This window comes from Phasianus colchicus, chromosome 21 (genome assembly GCF_987193195.1).
Source record: "Phasianus colchicus chromosome 21, bPhaCol1.hap1.1, whole genome shotgun sequence".
Taxonomy (NCBI): Eukaryota; Metazoa; Chordata; class Aves; order Galliformes; family Phasianidae; genus Phasianus; species Phasianus colchicus.
The window spans coordinates 9,467,983-9,483,856 of NC_143456.1; the positions used below are offsets into that span (position 1 = coordinate 9,467,983).

Consider the following 15,874-nt stretch of genomic DNA (forward strand, 5'->3'; position numbering starts at 1 on the left):
TAGGGCCCCCAACCCCCGCGCGGCCCCAAAGCTGTGAGCCCCGAGCGCCCGCAGCTCCGCCGGGCTGCAGCCCTGGAGCCGCGCGCACGGAGCGGAGCAGCGCGCACCGCACGCCGCAATTTGCACCTCGGGGCTGAGCGCGCGCGGAGCTCGAGGGCGGCTCTGCTCCACCTGCGGTGCTGCCGAGCAGCGGCCCTCGGCTCTCCTCGGCGCTTCCAGCGAGGCTCCATCGAGCTGAAGGGGTTTCGGATACTCAAATACTTGAGGCCCACTGAAACCTGTGGCGAGAGCAAGGAGGGAAAAAACAAAGCGGACAAACGCTGTATGTCAGAGAGCTTTTATGACAGCGAAGGCTTGCTCAGAACTCTGTTCAAACAACCCTGCAGAGGTGAGGACAGCGGGGGCACTGAGCTCCCCGAGTGCCTCATTCCTGGAGGTATTGATCAGTCCCCAGCAACGTCACAGAGCCCGGTCCTCCTGCAGCTTATCAGCACGGTAAGCACAAACCAAACAGCGAGTAGTGCAAGCCCGAAGGAAGGGGACAGAAGCTCAGCGATGTGCACACGGCCACGTGAGGTGCAGAACATCATGTCCCACATGTCCCACATCCCACACAAGTCTGTGTGCGTTCCCACTTCATTGTCTTCTACTCCAGATTTCATATATTGCACGACCTAGAATTTGATGGCATGTCCCACAAAAAAGCAGTGGCACTGGTTTGAAGTCAGACCCACAGCCTGCCCTCCGCTCAGCACAGCTGGAGGGCGTTTTTTGGCAGAGCTGAGCTCTTGGGAGACAGGGAGCAAAGGCAGCGGGGAGGGGAGGCCAATCCAGGTGTGAGGTACCAGGAACAGACAGTTAAAGGCAAAGCATGTTTGCTCTGAGCTGGTATTCAAATATTGGCACGTTTGGGTTTAGTGCAGGAACAGAAGAGTGGCAAAATTCGCAGTGCTTAGAAAAACAAAATTCAGCTCCATCCCTCTTTTACAAAAGTGATTTTGAATATAGCAGCACACATAACAAAACGCTCTTGGAGCTCACACAACAGGCTCCATTTATAAAACATACAAAGAAGGAAAAGGCATTTGTTTTTCAAGGGGTAACACTGTTACAGGTACAAACAAAACCAAGTGAAAACAACTTCTAGAGTTCATTGGCCACAAAAAATTTGAAGAACTGTTTAGTGAGGTGCTATGAATGATTGAAGTTTGAAATCAATTGCTCAACAGCATCAACAGAAAACCATTCTTCTGGATGCTCTGCATAAATTACAGCAGCGCATTTCCTCTCTGCACCCCATCAAAGTGCAAGTTCCTGGTCACCAAAACAAGCGCTCCTTTTTAGGCTTCTGTTAATTCAGTGGCACCAGCATGGTTTGTCAAGACATCTTCTAGATAAACGGACACTCTCCCTCCAGTTTTGCACTCTGGATGTTTCTCTACCCCATGGAGATGTTCAATAGCTCCTTTCAATAGTTTCTCTCTTTCACACAAGTCTGTGTGCGTTCCCACTTCATTGTCTTCTACTCCAGATTTCATATATTGCACGACGTAGAATTTGATGGCATCACCATTTGCTCTTATGGTTTCCCAGATGAGTGGCAGGTCCTTGGTTGTTGCCAGACTCAACAAATGAAGCAGAGCCTGGCAGATCTGTGTCCTGAGGCTGGCGCTGTACTTGAATTCCAGGAAGTCCTCGGTGTCTTCGCTTTTCTGTAAGGCTTCCACCAAGGCACTCCAGATCTGGCAGAACTGCTCCGTGGCTCCGTAGCATTCCCTCCTGCTGGGGATTGAGAGGGCCATGGCCGATTTGATGCGGACCTTAAAATTTTTGCATGACTTCACTACTGAGGAAAGCGCACTGTATGCCTGTGTGGTCCAAGCAGCCTCTCCTGTAAGTAAATAAATACTAATGATAAAAGCAAAACCACAAACCCATTTTGGTCATTCAAAATATAGAAGAAAATGGTGACTGTGTCTCCTAAATATTTAACAGCTTATGTGTTCTGTATTCTCTAATTAGATCAGTGCAAATAAGGAGCTATGAAAATAGTTTTAAAGAAGTTAACCTGCTGATGTTTTTCTGAGAGTAAAAACAACATTTGGTTTTCTATTTTCAGTCCACAGATATGATCCCATTCCTTTCTAATATGACACATCCAAGTGAATGTAGCACAGTTATGACCATATGAGCATTTTCAGGATCTGAATCTACTTCACTGATAAGAGTTCTGGGAAAGATGCACCTCTGGATATGACAGCACAATTCAGCTCGGTTTGCTTTCTCCCCTCTTCTGCAACACATTTCTAACAGAGACCTTATCAGCCCCACAACCTGCTGTACAAAGACTGAGCCATGGGGACAAGGCTACTCACCAAGTGGCAAAGCACTGTTCTTAAATACATTGCCCAGTGCATAACAAGCATTCCAACGCACTTTCATAGTGGCCTCACTCTGAACAGTGGAAACAAGGGCCTGGAGAGACTCCTCAATGGCTTCCCGAAACCTGGGGTGTGCTACGTGACACGGCTGCAGGAAGTGAAGCAGATTCCCAAGGGCCCTGACTGCATTGCTCTTTACCTGGAGAGAAAAAACAAACAAAAAACATCAACTCTCAAAGGAGGATGCTGACCCGCAGCTCCCTGTCTGTTGGGGCAGAACACCCTAGAGGCATGCAGCTAGTGCCCTTTTCAATAAAAATGCAACCATGATCCTCCACCCTCCTTCCCTAAGTCATACCTTGTCTTTGTCCTTGGATGCTTCGGTCGCAGACCGTAACATCTTCAACAGTAGGAGATCAGAGAATTCCTCTTGGAAACTTTGTCCCATTGTTTCCCTAGCAGAAGAATCACACTGTGAAAGACTAGCTCTGAAAATCCACTCTCAAAGAAGTGATACAATCCTTTATAAACTTGTATGAACAACCTTCACTCTTTAGAAGGCTAATATGTAAGGCAAACCTTACTACATGTGACCACTATGTTTATTAATTTAAAACCAAGCTATCAATGCAAGAAAGCCTGTTAGCAATGCATTAAGTCTGTAATAAAAGACAGAGGGCAATGAATTGCTCAGAGGCAATTCATTAGCAGGAATATATGATAACTATTTCTCCTGTTAAAAATGTAACAGTTGGTTGGACATCCTTCAGTCTTTGGCTTGAGGAAGTGTTAAATATTCATCAATTCTTTTGGGTTACACTGAAAGTAAAGTTACCAAGGAACACACAGCTACACAAAGTGACACACAAAAACCAGAAAAGTAAGCTTGGCATTATACTTTGGAACTAATGACAAGACAGACCTAAAGCCAAGCAGTTGAGTCCAACAGCGAGGGCACTGGGATACTGCTAACACAGCCCTGCACACCAGTAGAAACGCTGGCTAAAGAGAGGTTACAAAGAAGCACTCAGTTTTGACACAGCGACCATAGATTTTGTCTTATTGATACTAACTGCCCTCTAGCACTACAGGCACTGAGAGGAGCTGTGCTTCTGCTTACATGTTGACAATTAGAGTGTCGGTGAGGTTGCCCAGGGACCAGGCAGCTTTGGCACGGACGCTGGGAGACTTGTCGTGGAGGGAGTTCAGGATAGCATTTGCTGTGTCTGCTACAAACATCACATCCTATAAAAGAAAAAAAAAAAAACAAACAAACTGCAATTTGAAAAGTTTTGTTTTTTGTCGTTGCTGCTTATTTTAAATGGGTGATTTCCTCAGTAACATACAGATTCTGAGCTTTGATAGGGAAAATAGGATCTCTATAGAAATCGCCTCTATTAGCATTTGGTTTTTTTAGGTGACAACTTTTAACATGTTTACTGAGCTTTCTGCACAGGTTTGTTTGATCTTTAATTAACAGTCCAGGCCTCCACGGTGACCAAGTTCACCACTCTCCTGGGTAGCAGTTGCTGAAAGGTTTCACTGTATAATTTAATTTCATTGGTGCTTTAGTTACTTTGGATTTTAACATAATTACCTGGACTGCCATTCTTACACTCATTAAATTCCACTGTTAAGAAAGTAATTGCTTTGCCAAACTCCCTGCTGAGCTGCTTGTTTAATCTTCCCTTCTACGGCACTACAGATTTCATTTTCATTCCTTTGCCCACGATAAAGGATTTTTCTTTCAAAATATTAGGACTGAACTCTCAACATCAGCTACTGCATAATTTTCTGTTAAAATCACCCATTTAAGGCCACATTGCAAAAATGAGTCTGCTACCCTAAGTGAGCCAAGATCAAGTTGTTGTGAAAGCAAACCAGTGTTTTTCTCTGAGTAAGCTTTACTTCGCAGCTGTAAGCAAAGCCTTCCCATCAAAATCTTCAGTTAAGCTCAACAGAGAGCAGCTGCTCCCTTCTTCCCAGCATTACTTCATCGCTCATCCTTTCCCACTTTGGTCTCCAAGAGCTTGGTGAAGGTCCTCTCCTCCTTTTGGGCTCCCTGATGAGGCAATCTGGGTTCTGCTTCATCTCACAAAGAACTGCACTGATTTGTGTTCCCATACCAGGCAAGGGACAGATTGGGGTAGTAAAGAAAAACGATACATGCCAAAGACCAAAAGAATGAAGGAAGGCTCATTGCGAAAGAACTCATGTCCCCATCTTACGGTTCATCAAACTCATTCTAAAATGGTTTAAAGTAAGAAAAAGTTTAACTACTTCTGACCTGACGAAGGCAAGAGAAGAGGATGTAGACCCCAAGGGCACGCACGGCTGCAGCTTTTACCAGTGGGGTCTCACTGTGGTTCAGGCCAAGCAGCAGAGTGATGCACAGTATCTGCTGGTCGTTCTGAAATGGCAGACAGTTATGGCAACAGAGAGGAAACAGAAAACAAAATTGTCCCACAGAGAAAGATAACCAACAAATACTGTGAGAGACCTTAATACACAGAATCTACAGAAACTATCATTCAGAGTGTTCTCTTTTCTTCAAAGTAAATCGATGGGCATTTGAGGATGCCCCGCAGGAAACTGGAAGGCTTCCAAAGAAAATGTTATCTTGTTGCTGTTAGATAATACTGTGAAGAAAACTAAATATTAACTGTCATCCAAATGCAGAAGGTAAATGGCCCATGAGAAATAAAACAAACTGGGTAGGTTGCTTTTTCCTGTCTCACTTCACTCTTCCCACTTCATGAACAAGGACAACAAATTCAATTAAATTCATCCTGGACAGATTGTCAGTTTACCAGCCCGCAACAAAGATCTTTGTTTCATCAGAGCAAAGGGTCAGAGTGGGCACTGACTTGACCCCACGTGGCCACAGGGACAAGAGAGTGTACAAGATCAAAGTACAGAGTGATGAAGCACATGCTGTACTTGGGAGAAACCAGGCTGAGAATTCCAGAGATACTGCTGCACTGGCAATTCTTGGGCAAATGAGATCTGGCAGAGTACTCCCCATCAAGAAGGGCACAGTGACACAAAAGGAGCTGCACAATGCAGCAGTGGTACACTGCCAAGGCTTTCATGTTTAAGAGCATATTTCATGTTGCAAAAGGAGAGGAGGGCCAACACATTCATTTGCTTCCACCAGGGCAAACACTGCAGCTTAATGTTTTAAAAACTAGCCAAGAGAAAAAACATACATGTGAATCGGTGAACAACATCAGTCCACGGCTGTTAGGTCAGCTGTCCCTTCAACTGCTTAACCAGCAAAATAGCAACCCTTCACCCTTCCCTCGTGCAATGAAATTCCTGTCCTCCATCCCATGCATCAATAGCCAAGGCTGAGCATTCACAGCAGAGCCAAAGAGCTTCTGTGACCCACAGTTTAATTGTTTTGTGAGACTACTTACTCCTAATATTGCCTTTTCCAGTCTTCAGTGGTCACAGTTTACTCAAAATGCAAAAAACATTCTCTACCTTCTTCCTATAAATGTAAAGGGTTTTAGATTTCCATAGTGCATTAGTCAAGAAAATATCTCCATAGGTAAGAATGCCAAGCTTATAGGAGTGTTTTATTACCTGCAGACTGCTGAAAGCTTCTGGCAGGATGGAGGACAGAGCATCACAGGCACTTGTCTGAAGAGTTGCATGTTGAGAATTCTGGAGAGCACCAGGTAAAGGGCCATTCAACATCATAGTCCAGAAAGTTACAACCTACAGACACAGCAGACAGATTTACCTATTTAAACTCAGCAATTATGCCAAAGTTCTACAAGAATTTTTCTTTTTCTACCATCATCCAGAAGACATACTTACAGCAGGTAGCATAATCTCACATAAAAGTGATTACAGCTGTTCAGAACCCTAAAATAATTAGCACCAAGAATAAAATGTTTTCAAGACATTTTAGTAGTGCTATAAAGCACTTATTCACCAAGTTGTGTTTGTTCCTTCTCAAGGGCACACGCACACACTTGGATTAGATTGCATTAGGTAGAATTACAATTCCATTCTCAAAACCACACAGATGGGTAATTTCATTTGCCTGACAATTTACATTCATATCAAGTAACAGGAAGCCAGTGTTGCTGGACACACTTCCTGCCTGGGAGGGTCACTGGTGACAAGCTTAAAATTTAGCTTATATGTTATAAATTTTATAAAATTTGTTATAAATACTATAAACATATATAAACATACAAAAATGTTATAAATGTTATTTAAAAACCATTAGCTTTATGTTGTAAAGAACTTTATAAAGTTTCCTTATTTCACAGAAACAATTCCTAAACAGGTCAACATTACTACAATGCCAGTTCCTCGGCTTCAGCAAACCTGTCTAAACAACAGCCTCAGGCAATGAACATCTCTGAAGTCGCATACATGGTTGTGGCCACCCTCTCTCCACGTGAGCAGACAGAACACTTAGGCAGGCTCCAGTAACAATGCAAGTTCACCATAACTCTAAACATGTATCTGTAGGTTTTATGTGATTGTAATGACACATGCAAAGCCTGAACTGGTCTTCCAGCTTGCTGACTTATGTCAGACAGGAAGAAGAGGAATAAGGAAAGGCAGAAAGACAGTGTTAATATCATGTAAAAAGATCACTTGCCTACCAGCCAAAATGAATGCCAAATTAATGCAGAAAGCTGCAGAAATTCTACATATCAGCACCTATAAAGCTGCAGGGCACTTACTTCCTTTCTGCTTTCCTGTGATTGATTTATCAGTTTCCACACCAGAAACTCTGCAGGGAATTCAAGAAAGGAAGCTCTCAATTAACCAGAATCTGAGCGGGAGCCCACACACTCACCATGCTGATGGGTACTCTCTTCTCAGGGGCAACAGCAGAATCGGGTTTGTGCTGCTGTACTACACCTGTGCCCAGCTCCTCCAGAAGCTGCAAGGAAGCAGAATGCAACCAGGCCTTTATCAGGGTGACTTAAGTATCACCAAATTACAGAAATCTCTATCAAGGACTAAACTTTTATTTTTGTTCTCTGGGTAAAGAAGATCCAGTATTAATTTGGGCTCTATTCTGTCTCTGCTAGTGAAGGAACCAGAGGAAAAGCCTTTCTTACATAAAGTCTCCAGCTAAAGAAGTACAACAAATAGCTGGGCAAAGAAGAAGTCTCTAAGCTTTCCTTTGGGTAACTACAGTTACTACAGTTCACACACAAAGTGATGATAAATTGGGGAAGGGCCAGTGTTGTACTCCATGCACTTCCCAGACTTCCTGGTGAACTCAGCAGAATACCAAACCTCTGCTCAGAGTTCAGGACTGGAAGGTCACAGTGCATTTCTGAAAATGCAGCAGCCTGCCACTTTGGAAGGCACTGGCACATCACAGAGTGCTGCTACATGAAACTTGCAGACTCTGAATATTCAGCATTACTCATCTGTATTTGCAAAGCACACTGATTGACAAAATTGACTTGACTGAACAATACTGATCTTTCCTCACACTCTTACTTTGGCTCCATGAAGCTGAATGGATGGATCCGTTTCTTCCATGCATTTGCAAGCCACTTCTCCAAGTTCTAGCAAATAGCTCTGAGCCATAGAGAAATACCCTTTCACAAGAAGAGCTAACACCTAAACACAAGCAAAAGATATAAATTCAATTCAGCAGTTTTTTCCTTCTATTAAAAGAAAATACCCTAAATACAGAGAGCATGTTAACAGGCTAATCAACACAGCAGCGACACTAAAGTATAATGTAACAGATACACCTTACAGTACAACTTCTAGAATAGTAGAGCTAATTAAAGTCCTTCCAATTCCATTACCCTGTTCAAAAAAGAGCCACAAAAGCATTATCAGGTAGCAACTCAATGAATTATTTACTATTAGAGAAGTGTCCTGTAGTGAAAAAAGCTATTGCCTGTAAGAGCAATACATTCTGCATCTCCTGCAACACTGCTGCTGTGCTCTGCAAAGCTGGATTTAACAAATATGCACTGTTCCAGAAGAAGTACAAGACTCTCTGATGCACATTACAAAATATTACCATTTTCTGTGGTTACATGAAGAAAAACACGTCCAAGTCTCAACATTCACACATACTTCTTTAGTCATGCCAGTACCACCCCACAGCTCTCTGCACTCTGTTCACCAATTGCAGAATTCTTCCCCCACCATTTTCTAGCAAAATTTCAAGTTAGATTCTGTATGGAGGAGTTTGCACAAGGGAAATTCACAGCCTTCACCAGATGCCAGCACACACAACTAAACATTTAAAAATAATAAAGACACAAAAATGACAGGCAGATGAACTTGCTGCTGCAGCTTTACTATGGGATGGTTTTGCTGTGGCCACGAGCACAGAATCAAAATGTTAGCACTCTTTCAGTCACAACAGAACAGAAATGCTGCTCCAGCAAATGCTTTCGCCTACAGCACTCTGCAAGAGGTAGGAGCAAAGGCAACCCATGAGACTCAGCAGGCCTGAGGCTATGTGATATTGTAAAGATGGCTGCTTTACAAGCTAACTGTTCATTCTCACCTGCAAAGATTCCAGTCGAACAGGAGATGGTTCATAAACATTCCCAGATGGAAAGTTAGCGTCGCTGTCGGAACAGGAATCCTCTCTGGGCAGAACAATGATGGAAATACAAAGACGAATAAGCCAGCATGGTTCTGGAGGCAAACATCCTGATGGATTCTCTGGAGATTCCCCTTCCAAGGGGAGTGCTTTTCTCCACTGCTCAGAAAAATTAAAACGATGAGGGGTTGCACTACCACTGTTGCTTAGCCCTGAAGAACTGGGCTGTTGTAAAAGCAGCTGCACCTCCGGTAAAGGTGCTTGGGCAGATACTATAGCCCCTAATAATGTGAGACTAGAAACTCGAACATTAACATCTGCAAGAAAGAACAGGGAGAGGGAAGAGAAAGCCAGTCCATTAGCTTTTCATTGATGCATCAGTATCCTTCTTCAGCCATTTTCAAATGAGACGGATCATAACGCAGAATTTGGTAGTGCTCTTTCTAATTAGGTATTTATAATGTTGTACATTAACCAATGCTAAATTAAGGACTAACATATACAAAGAGGCACAATACAGAACACAAACCTTTATGGCAAATGTATGGCTTTATCTGGTTCCAAACTCTTGTCAGCAACCCAGGATTTAAACGGCTGTATGGTGCATTTGAAACCAAATTTGCAAGGCACTGAAACACATAAAAGAACATATGTGGCATGGTGGTTACAGTGTCTGGCTTCTAACAGATTCCATTTAACATTTGTAGTTTAGGTCATTTTTGACAGCTAAGTATCTGAGGGCAGCTGAAAACAAATAACCCCAAATTAACTGCTGTTTGAAAATCAGTTGCAAGCTTCTCCTACGTGACCTGGCATAAAGATCAAAACATTTCAACAGCCCATGAAAAACTTCTGCTTTTCAGAAGGCTGATTTGATTCAGGTTTCAAAGCCAGGGGGAGCCTCCAGAGTCATTTCATAGCTTCACTCACCTCAAAAAAAAAAAAAAAACAAAAAAAAAAAAACAGAACAATAAAAATGTACTGAGAAGAAACTTTAGGACTTTGTAGGAAGCCTCAGTCACTGTTGCCATAATATCACAAGGCTTCAGTTTATTTACCCTCCTTCTTCACCCCTGGTCCTTCCTTAACAGCCACAAGAATTTCCATGCAATCTTTCTCCAGAAGTCTAGAGGCCAATTTCAGCTCTCGTGCAGCACTTGAAACATTTACCTTGATTATCTGAGTTAGTGTTTGAGAAGACGATTCTGCCACCAGAGCTAGCAGCAGGCAGCGGTGCAGCTCCCGGATGCTAGAAGCAATAGTTACAGAGAAGGGAGTAAAAGCTCTCTTGTGATCATTAGCATCTTCAGCAATAGAAAGAAACTGCTTAGAACCTTCCAGAATAGCTGACAGAACTTGAAGAGAACAGGCACGTGTCTGAAAAAATAAAACGTTTTTGTTAGCTACAGCACATCTTTTAAGAATCCATTATTTTCTCATAGGCCCTCTTAAATACTCATCTCAAGGCCATGATTGGTACCACATTCTTAGTATGCAGTGCAACTTCAGGAGCTATTACACCAGAAATGAGTAATGACTGTGATTGGTTTCCTTAACTGATATATCCTCTTTTATTTCTTGTAGTACAGAGAGCAAGCAACACAAATACAACTAAAGGCCAGAGAAGACAACTCTTACAATTAACACATGGAAAAATACAACACTTCATCTATTCAGGACTGTCTCACCTTAGGAGAAGGGTCCTTTAAAGCAATAGTCATCAAGGACACTGACTGCGGGCTGCCGATGCCAGGTGCATCAGGAACAAATGCTGACCAGTAGCCATAAAGAACTCTTTTTTCTATTGACTTTATAGCAGAGAGGAAACACGCTAGCGCCCCTTGACGAACTTTGGCTTGATAAGATCTTAAAAAAAATAAACAAAAACATTAATAAAATAGCAGAAGTGCAAAGTAAAGGATTTAAGCTAGTACTATGTGCTACTATGCTTTATGTTTACAGGAAGAACAATAACCTCATTTTGCTCTGTATTCCACCTTCAGCATCAGAATACTCCGACTCGCTGCTGCTGATTCTTTTCCAGCTAGTACCATGTGAAGGTAAGGGATCCTTTCCAGCAGGCACACATGCAACATCCGATGCACAAGCCCGAGGATCTGCACAAGGACTGTTCTCCAAGTTCAGTTTCAGCACATCTGTTCCATGGTTTGATTCATTTCCTGTATCACACAAATCTTCTTTTCCTTCTTCTGCAAACTCTCCCTTCTTTTGTTTCCCTTTGGACTTCTTTCTTCGATTCTGTTGTATGAAGAAAGCTAGATTTTGTGTATACGTATATATCCAGGAAGATGTGCAATCATTTTATAATGGTACATCTTTTACTAAGGGAAAAAAAAACCCCAAATGGAAACAAAACTACTTTTAATCCAGAAGAAAAGCAGAGTTCAATATAGTAAATCATGCCCTCCATATAGAACATTAACATGTAACAGCTTTAGTTTTCAAATGAGTAGTTTTGAGATTAAATTTAATTTACCCAGAAGAGTTATCACAACTATTTACTATCTTCTGTGCAACAATACATATGATTGCACTCACGTGCAGTATGTGCAACACTGTATACAAAAAATAACCTGTATAAGGATTAAGCAGAACAGATGAGGAAGCAAAGAAAAAGAGGAGAAAAAAAACACCAAAATAATGATAATTTAAAAAATAATATTTTTTAAAAATCAGTCAGTAGATGAACCTGACTTCTCTCTCAGAAGAAGTCAAATAATTGTCCAAGTGCTAGAAGACAAAATGCAATTTATAAAATAAAGAACTGTCTCGTCTACAAGCACCAATTCCATGCCTTCAGGCCAAGAAATCTTGGCTGCAGAAGAGTAAATGACGTGCACAGCTTAAGTCAAGAAAACCCATCTCTGCAGAGCCATTTGTAAACTCAGATGACAAACCAAAGCATTTTAATTAGTTCAGAGATGTATAATTGATACCATAAATGCAAAAAAAAATACAAAATGTATCACACAGAACACAGAGAGCCTGTTAGCTACCAATGCCATACCAGGTAACACGCAACCACAACAAACACATGAATACAATAAGAGTATAACTTCAGCTTACCCCTGTGGGCTTAAAGGCAGCTGGCTCTGGTTGCTCCTGTTTGACAGGTGACCTTTTGTCATACTGAGGTAATGGAGCTGGGTACAAGGCTGCAGGCATCTCTATGCTCAGCCCTGGCAGCCCATGAAACATACATTTCTGAAACAACAACAAAAATGTTTGTATATTTTTCCCTGTCAGCACATGTCCTCAGTGTCAATTTAAGTAGTTACCTTTAATACTGCAAGGAGAGATCCAAGTTGGTCAGTTTGCAGTATCTTCATCTTCCCACCATTCAGAAGTGACTGGATACCTTTCAGTGCATTCTGTAGCAACTGAAAACAAAAACACAGAATTATTTAGTTTTCCTTCCCAGAACACTGAAGCTTCACATCTTTCAAGTGATTTTTTAAGTAGTTATGGCTTCACTCAACATAGTTGCCATGACAGTTATTTGCACTGCCCAGCTAAATACAAAAAATAAACTATTTAAGCAAAATCTCAGTTGAAAATAGTCCAAATATCATACACTCCAAGTTCCAGTATTCCAGCAGCCAATTTCCTAACCAAAGTATTCCAGACTCACACTTACCATGCAAAAGACAATGTCATCTACATTAGAGGTTTTTGAAGACTGCAGAACACTTAGGAACGTTTGAAAACAGACACTTCTGTAGGGTTCATCCAAGCACGGCTGTCCAGGCACACTAAATAAAAGTGAGAAACAAATCATTACTTCACAGTTTTGTAAAGCTACACAGACTCAGATGCAAACCCTCTGCTAGGCTGAGGAGGAGGGCCTAAGACAGACCGATAGCTCTCTGAAAAGGATCAGCTCTACTACTAAAAAGAACGAAAGGAAATCTGCACAAAGACTTCCCACAATCCTAGCATGCCTTACAGCTCTCTGCTTCTGTGGCTACCTTCTCAATTATGAATCTCCAGGCTCAGCTCAACAAGCTTGCCTGCAAATGATGAAAGGCAAGAATTTGCATTTAAGGGGACCTAGTATGATTCTGTCAGTTCCTAGTTCCCACATCTCTCAATTTTAATGTGCTGAAACATTTTAATGTCTACTTGATTTAATGTTCAAAGAGAGGGCAATTGCATAACTTTAATCTCTGCTGTCTTAAGTACCATACAGTAAAAGCTGGCCAATGCTGCAGCAGCTTTTGTCCTTAAATAAAATCTTTGTAATGGATTCCTAAGCATCTGTCTCCAGCACATTTAATTACTTCAAGCCATTACTGCATGCTTGGTAATATTCATAGAACAATTCAAGTATTACAACTGATTTTCCTGAAATTAGAATCACAGAATAGCTGAGTCTGGAAGGGACCATCTAGTCCAACATCCTTGCTCTAAGCACAGCCAAGCACAGCAGGTTGCACAGCACCATGTCCATTCAGATTTGAGCATCTCCAAGCACAGAGATTCTATAACCTCCCAACAATTGTTACAGGACCAGACAAAACTTTTTATTTCCTTCCCAAAAATATTTCCTTTATAACACTATTCCTGGAAGTCTGAGACTTTACAGTTTCTATCCATACACAATACAATCAATAGCTTGGAGCACTAAAGTCTTATATTTTTCAAATTTATGTATATGTAGCTTACTGGTCGTGCATTCGCTGTTCCTGGCACAGAGCAGACCAGCTGTCCGTGTTGTCAGATGTACATCATCTAAAGCATCCACTTCCCCACCTGTAAGAGCTTGTATGTACCTGAGACACAGGTTTGCCATGCTGTGTACTGCTGCCCTCCTGAGTTCCACATCGGACTGAGCAGGATCACTGAACTGTACCAGGAGTCCCGTCTTGCCCAGCAAATCCTGCAGGTACTAAAACAAAGCAGCCAAAGTTACTATGGGTCAATGCTCTTCCCTCAGCCTGCTGGCTCTGTTTGGTAGATAAACATATCATATCTATGCTACAGAAAAGACTCATCAGCTGCAACTTCAAATTCCACAGACAGATTGTGTTTACTAAAACGACAAGATTACTATTTCCAAAGTTCTCCTGTTTTGTATTTTAAAAAAGTACCAAGTGTGAGCATAGTTCAGACTGAGTCACAATTTATGCCTTCTTCCCAGACATAATTCTAAGTTAGTGACAACTGCTGTACCAAGCTTCTGCAGTTTTCTAGGCTACAAACCCACGCAAGCTGGCAGCTCTAACACTGCTAGCATCACTACCTTGAGCTACAGCCAAACTGCAGAAACTGCTCTGCAAACTGCCAAGAGCTGGTGAGAGCAAGAGAATTCATCATATCAAACACTACCTTACTCTGCAGCAAGAAGCAGCTTTGTGCCAACTTCAGCTATAACACTGGACAACCTCTGCTTTGAAATGGCTTTGAGACTACTGCACACTGAAGACGAGATCTGGCTGCAGGATAAATTTCGGGATCCTCAATGGAGACTGCAGAGTGTCTGCAATTTGAATTTCCCCACATTCCTTCTGGCTGTCACACAGACAGACCAGAGTGCTTAGTCTGCAAACTGAGCCTGGTGCCCTCCTTCCATTGTGTGCCTCTGGCTCAAGCCAGATCCTGGATGGATCCTACTGCTGCTGCATGCAGGTACAGCATCAATGAGCATGGGAAAAATCTTGTTATATAATAACTATTAAAATACTTACCTTAAACACCTGCAATTCAACTTTTGCAAAAACCCTAGGCATGATTCTAATGGGATCTAATCTAAACCTAAAAGGTATGGTGATTTGAGAACAAGACACATTTTTATCTAAAAAGAAAAAAAAAAAGTAGTAAAGGATGAAAACGTTTCATGCTTACTTTCTCTAAGTTTGTAAACACACCTTCTGACATTTAGGTCCATTATTGTAAACAAGAGCTGCTAAGGCTTGCAGAATTTCAACATGTGTCCAAGAGCTGCATTGCTTAAGAGCAGAGATGCAGTAAGAGAGAAGAAAATTCAAGTTCTGTTCATCAACTACCACCTGTCATAAGAGAAAAGGATTATGGTCAAGAAAACAGCATTATCCTGTACTGATCAATGTATTTATATCCCCATGGCTACAGACTCGGGTAATCTGGCTGTTAAAAACTACACATCAACACAAAATCAGAAATTTACATTTCAGAAACAGATCGGTGCACATGACTGTCCTGTAACCAGTTATACTCCCCATGAGAGCTGCCTTTATATGAGGAAGCCCCCAGTCACACTGGAGCCACAGGTCAGAACTTCAGCTAAGAGCAAATGAACATTGCACTGAAAATCCAAGCGTCCCCACGTGAGGTCAGCTCCACAGCCCCACAGAAGCAGCAAAAGGCTCAGGCTCAATGGGGGCCCAGGGAGATAGCACAGAGGGTTAAGCACAGCCAGCTTCCCATACCTGGAATCTGTTAAGCAGGTGATGGATGAGCTGACAGACTTTGCTGACGAGATGCTCCTGATCGAAGTGAACCAGCTGGCAAGCCTGGGCGAGCAAGACACAAACATCCTGGGAAAGAAAGTGCGGGTTTGTCATCGAGAGGCCGCAAAGCACGTGCTCCGCCCGGGCCCTGCCTCTCTCACGGAGTCACGGCGGCTCCAGCAGCGCTCGGGACCCGACGGGACCCGACACCGGACGGGCCTCAGACGGCTGCGAGCCCCCCGCACGCGGCGGCGTCCGGTACCTGAGCGCTGGGCCCCGCCGCCGGCGCCGGCCCGCAGTTCTCGGAGATGAGCTGGTCGAACAGCAGGTGCAGCTCGGTGCGGCGGCCGCCGGAGGAACGCTCCACGCCGGTCTGAGTCCGCAGCGCGCCCAAGCGCGCCAGGTAACGGCGGAAGGAGCCGCCCGGCCCTACTTCACGCGCCGGGACCGCCGCCGCCGCCGCCATCTTCCGCCCTTCCGGCACTGTC

General features: G+C 42.9%; 1 protein-coding gene across 1 annotated transcript; it reads right to left on the minus strand.

The window, feature by feature from the left end:
- Positions 1-303: 303 nt before the first annotated feature.
- HEATR6 (HEAT repeat containing 6) lies at positions 304-15,874 on the minus strand. Its single transcript, XM_031591465.2, has 20 exons — positions 15,649-15,874; positions 15,366-15,473; positions 14,826-14,966; positions 13,731-13,846; positions 12,596-12,710; positions 12,237-12,338; positions 12,025-12,162; positions 10,913-11,196; positions 10,626-10,803; positions 10,108-10,314; positions 9,467-9,566; positions 8,899-9,254; positions 7,866-7,988; positions 7,207-7,293; positions 5,970-6,104; positions 4,669-4,791; positions 3,502-3,626; positions 2,740-2,836; positions 2,376-2,580; positions 304-1,891 (listed from the first exon to the last, which is right to left on the minus strand). The coding sequence occupies exons 1-20, from the start codon at positions 15,850-15,852 to the stop codon at positions 1,341-1,343; spliced, it is 3,495 nt and encodes a 1,164-aa protein (XP_031447325.2). The 5' UTR covers positions 15,853-15,874; the 3' UTR covers positions 304-1,340.

Coding starts and splice junctions, on each gene's coding strand:
- HEATR6 (XM_031591465.2), bottom strand. CDS start 15,852: ATGGCGGCGGCGGCGGCGGTCCCGGCGCGTGAAGTAGGGCCGGGCGGC. Junction 14,967..15,365: donor ACCTGCTTAACAGATTCCAG/GTATGGGAAGCT, acceptor CTCTTATGACAG/GTGGTAGTTGATGAACAGAA. Junction 9,255..9,466: donor GCCATACATTTGCCATAAAG/GTTTGTGTTCTG, acceptor TCTTTCTTGCAG/ATGTTAATGTTCGAGTTTCT.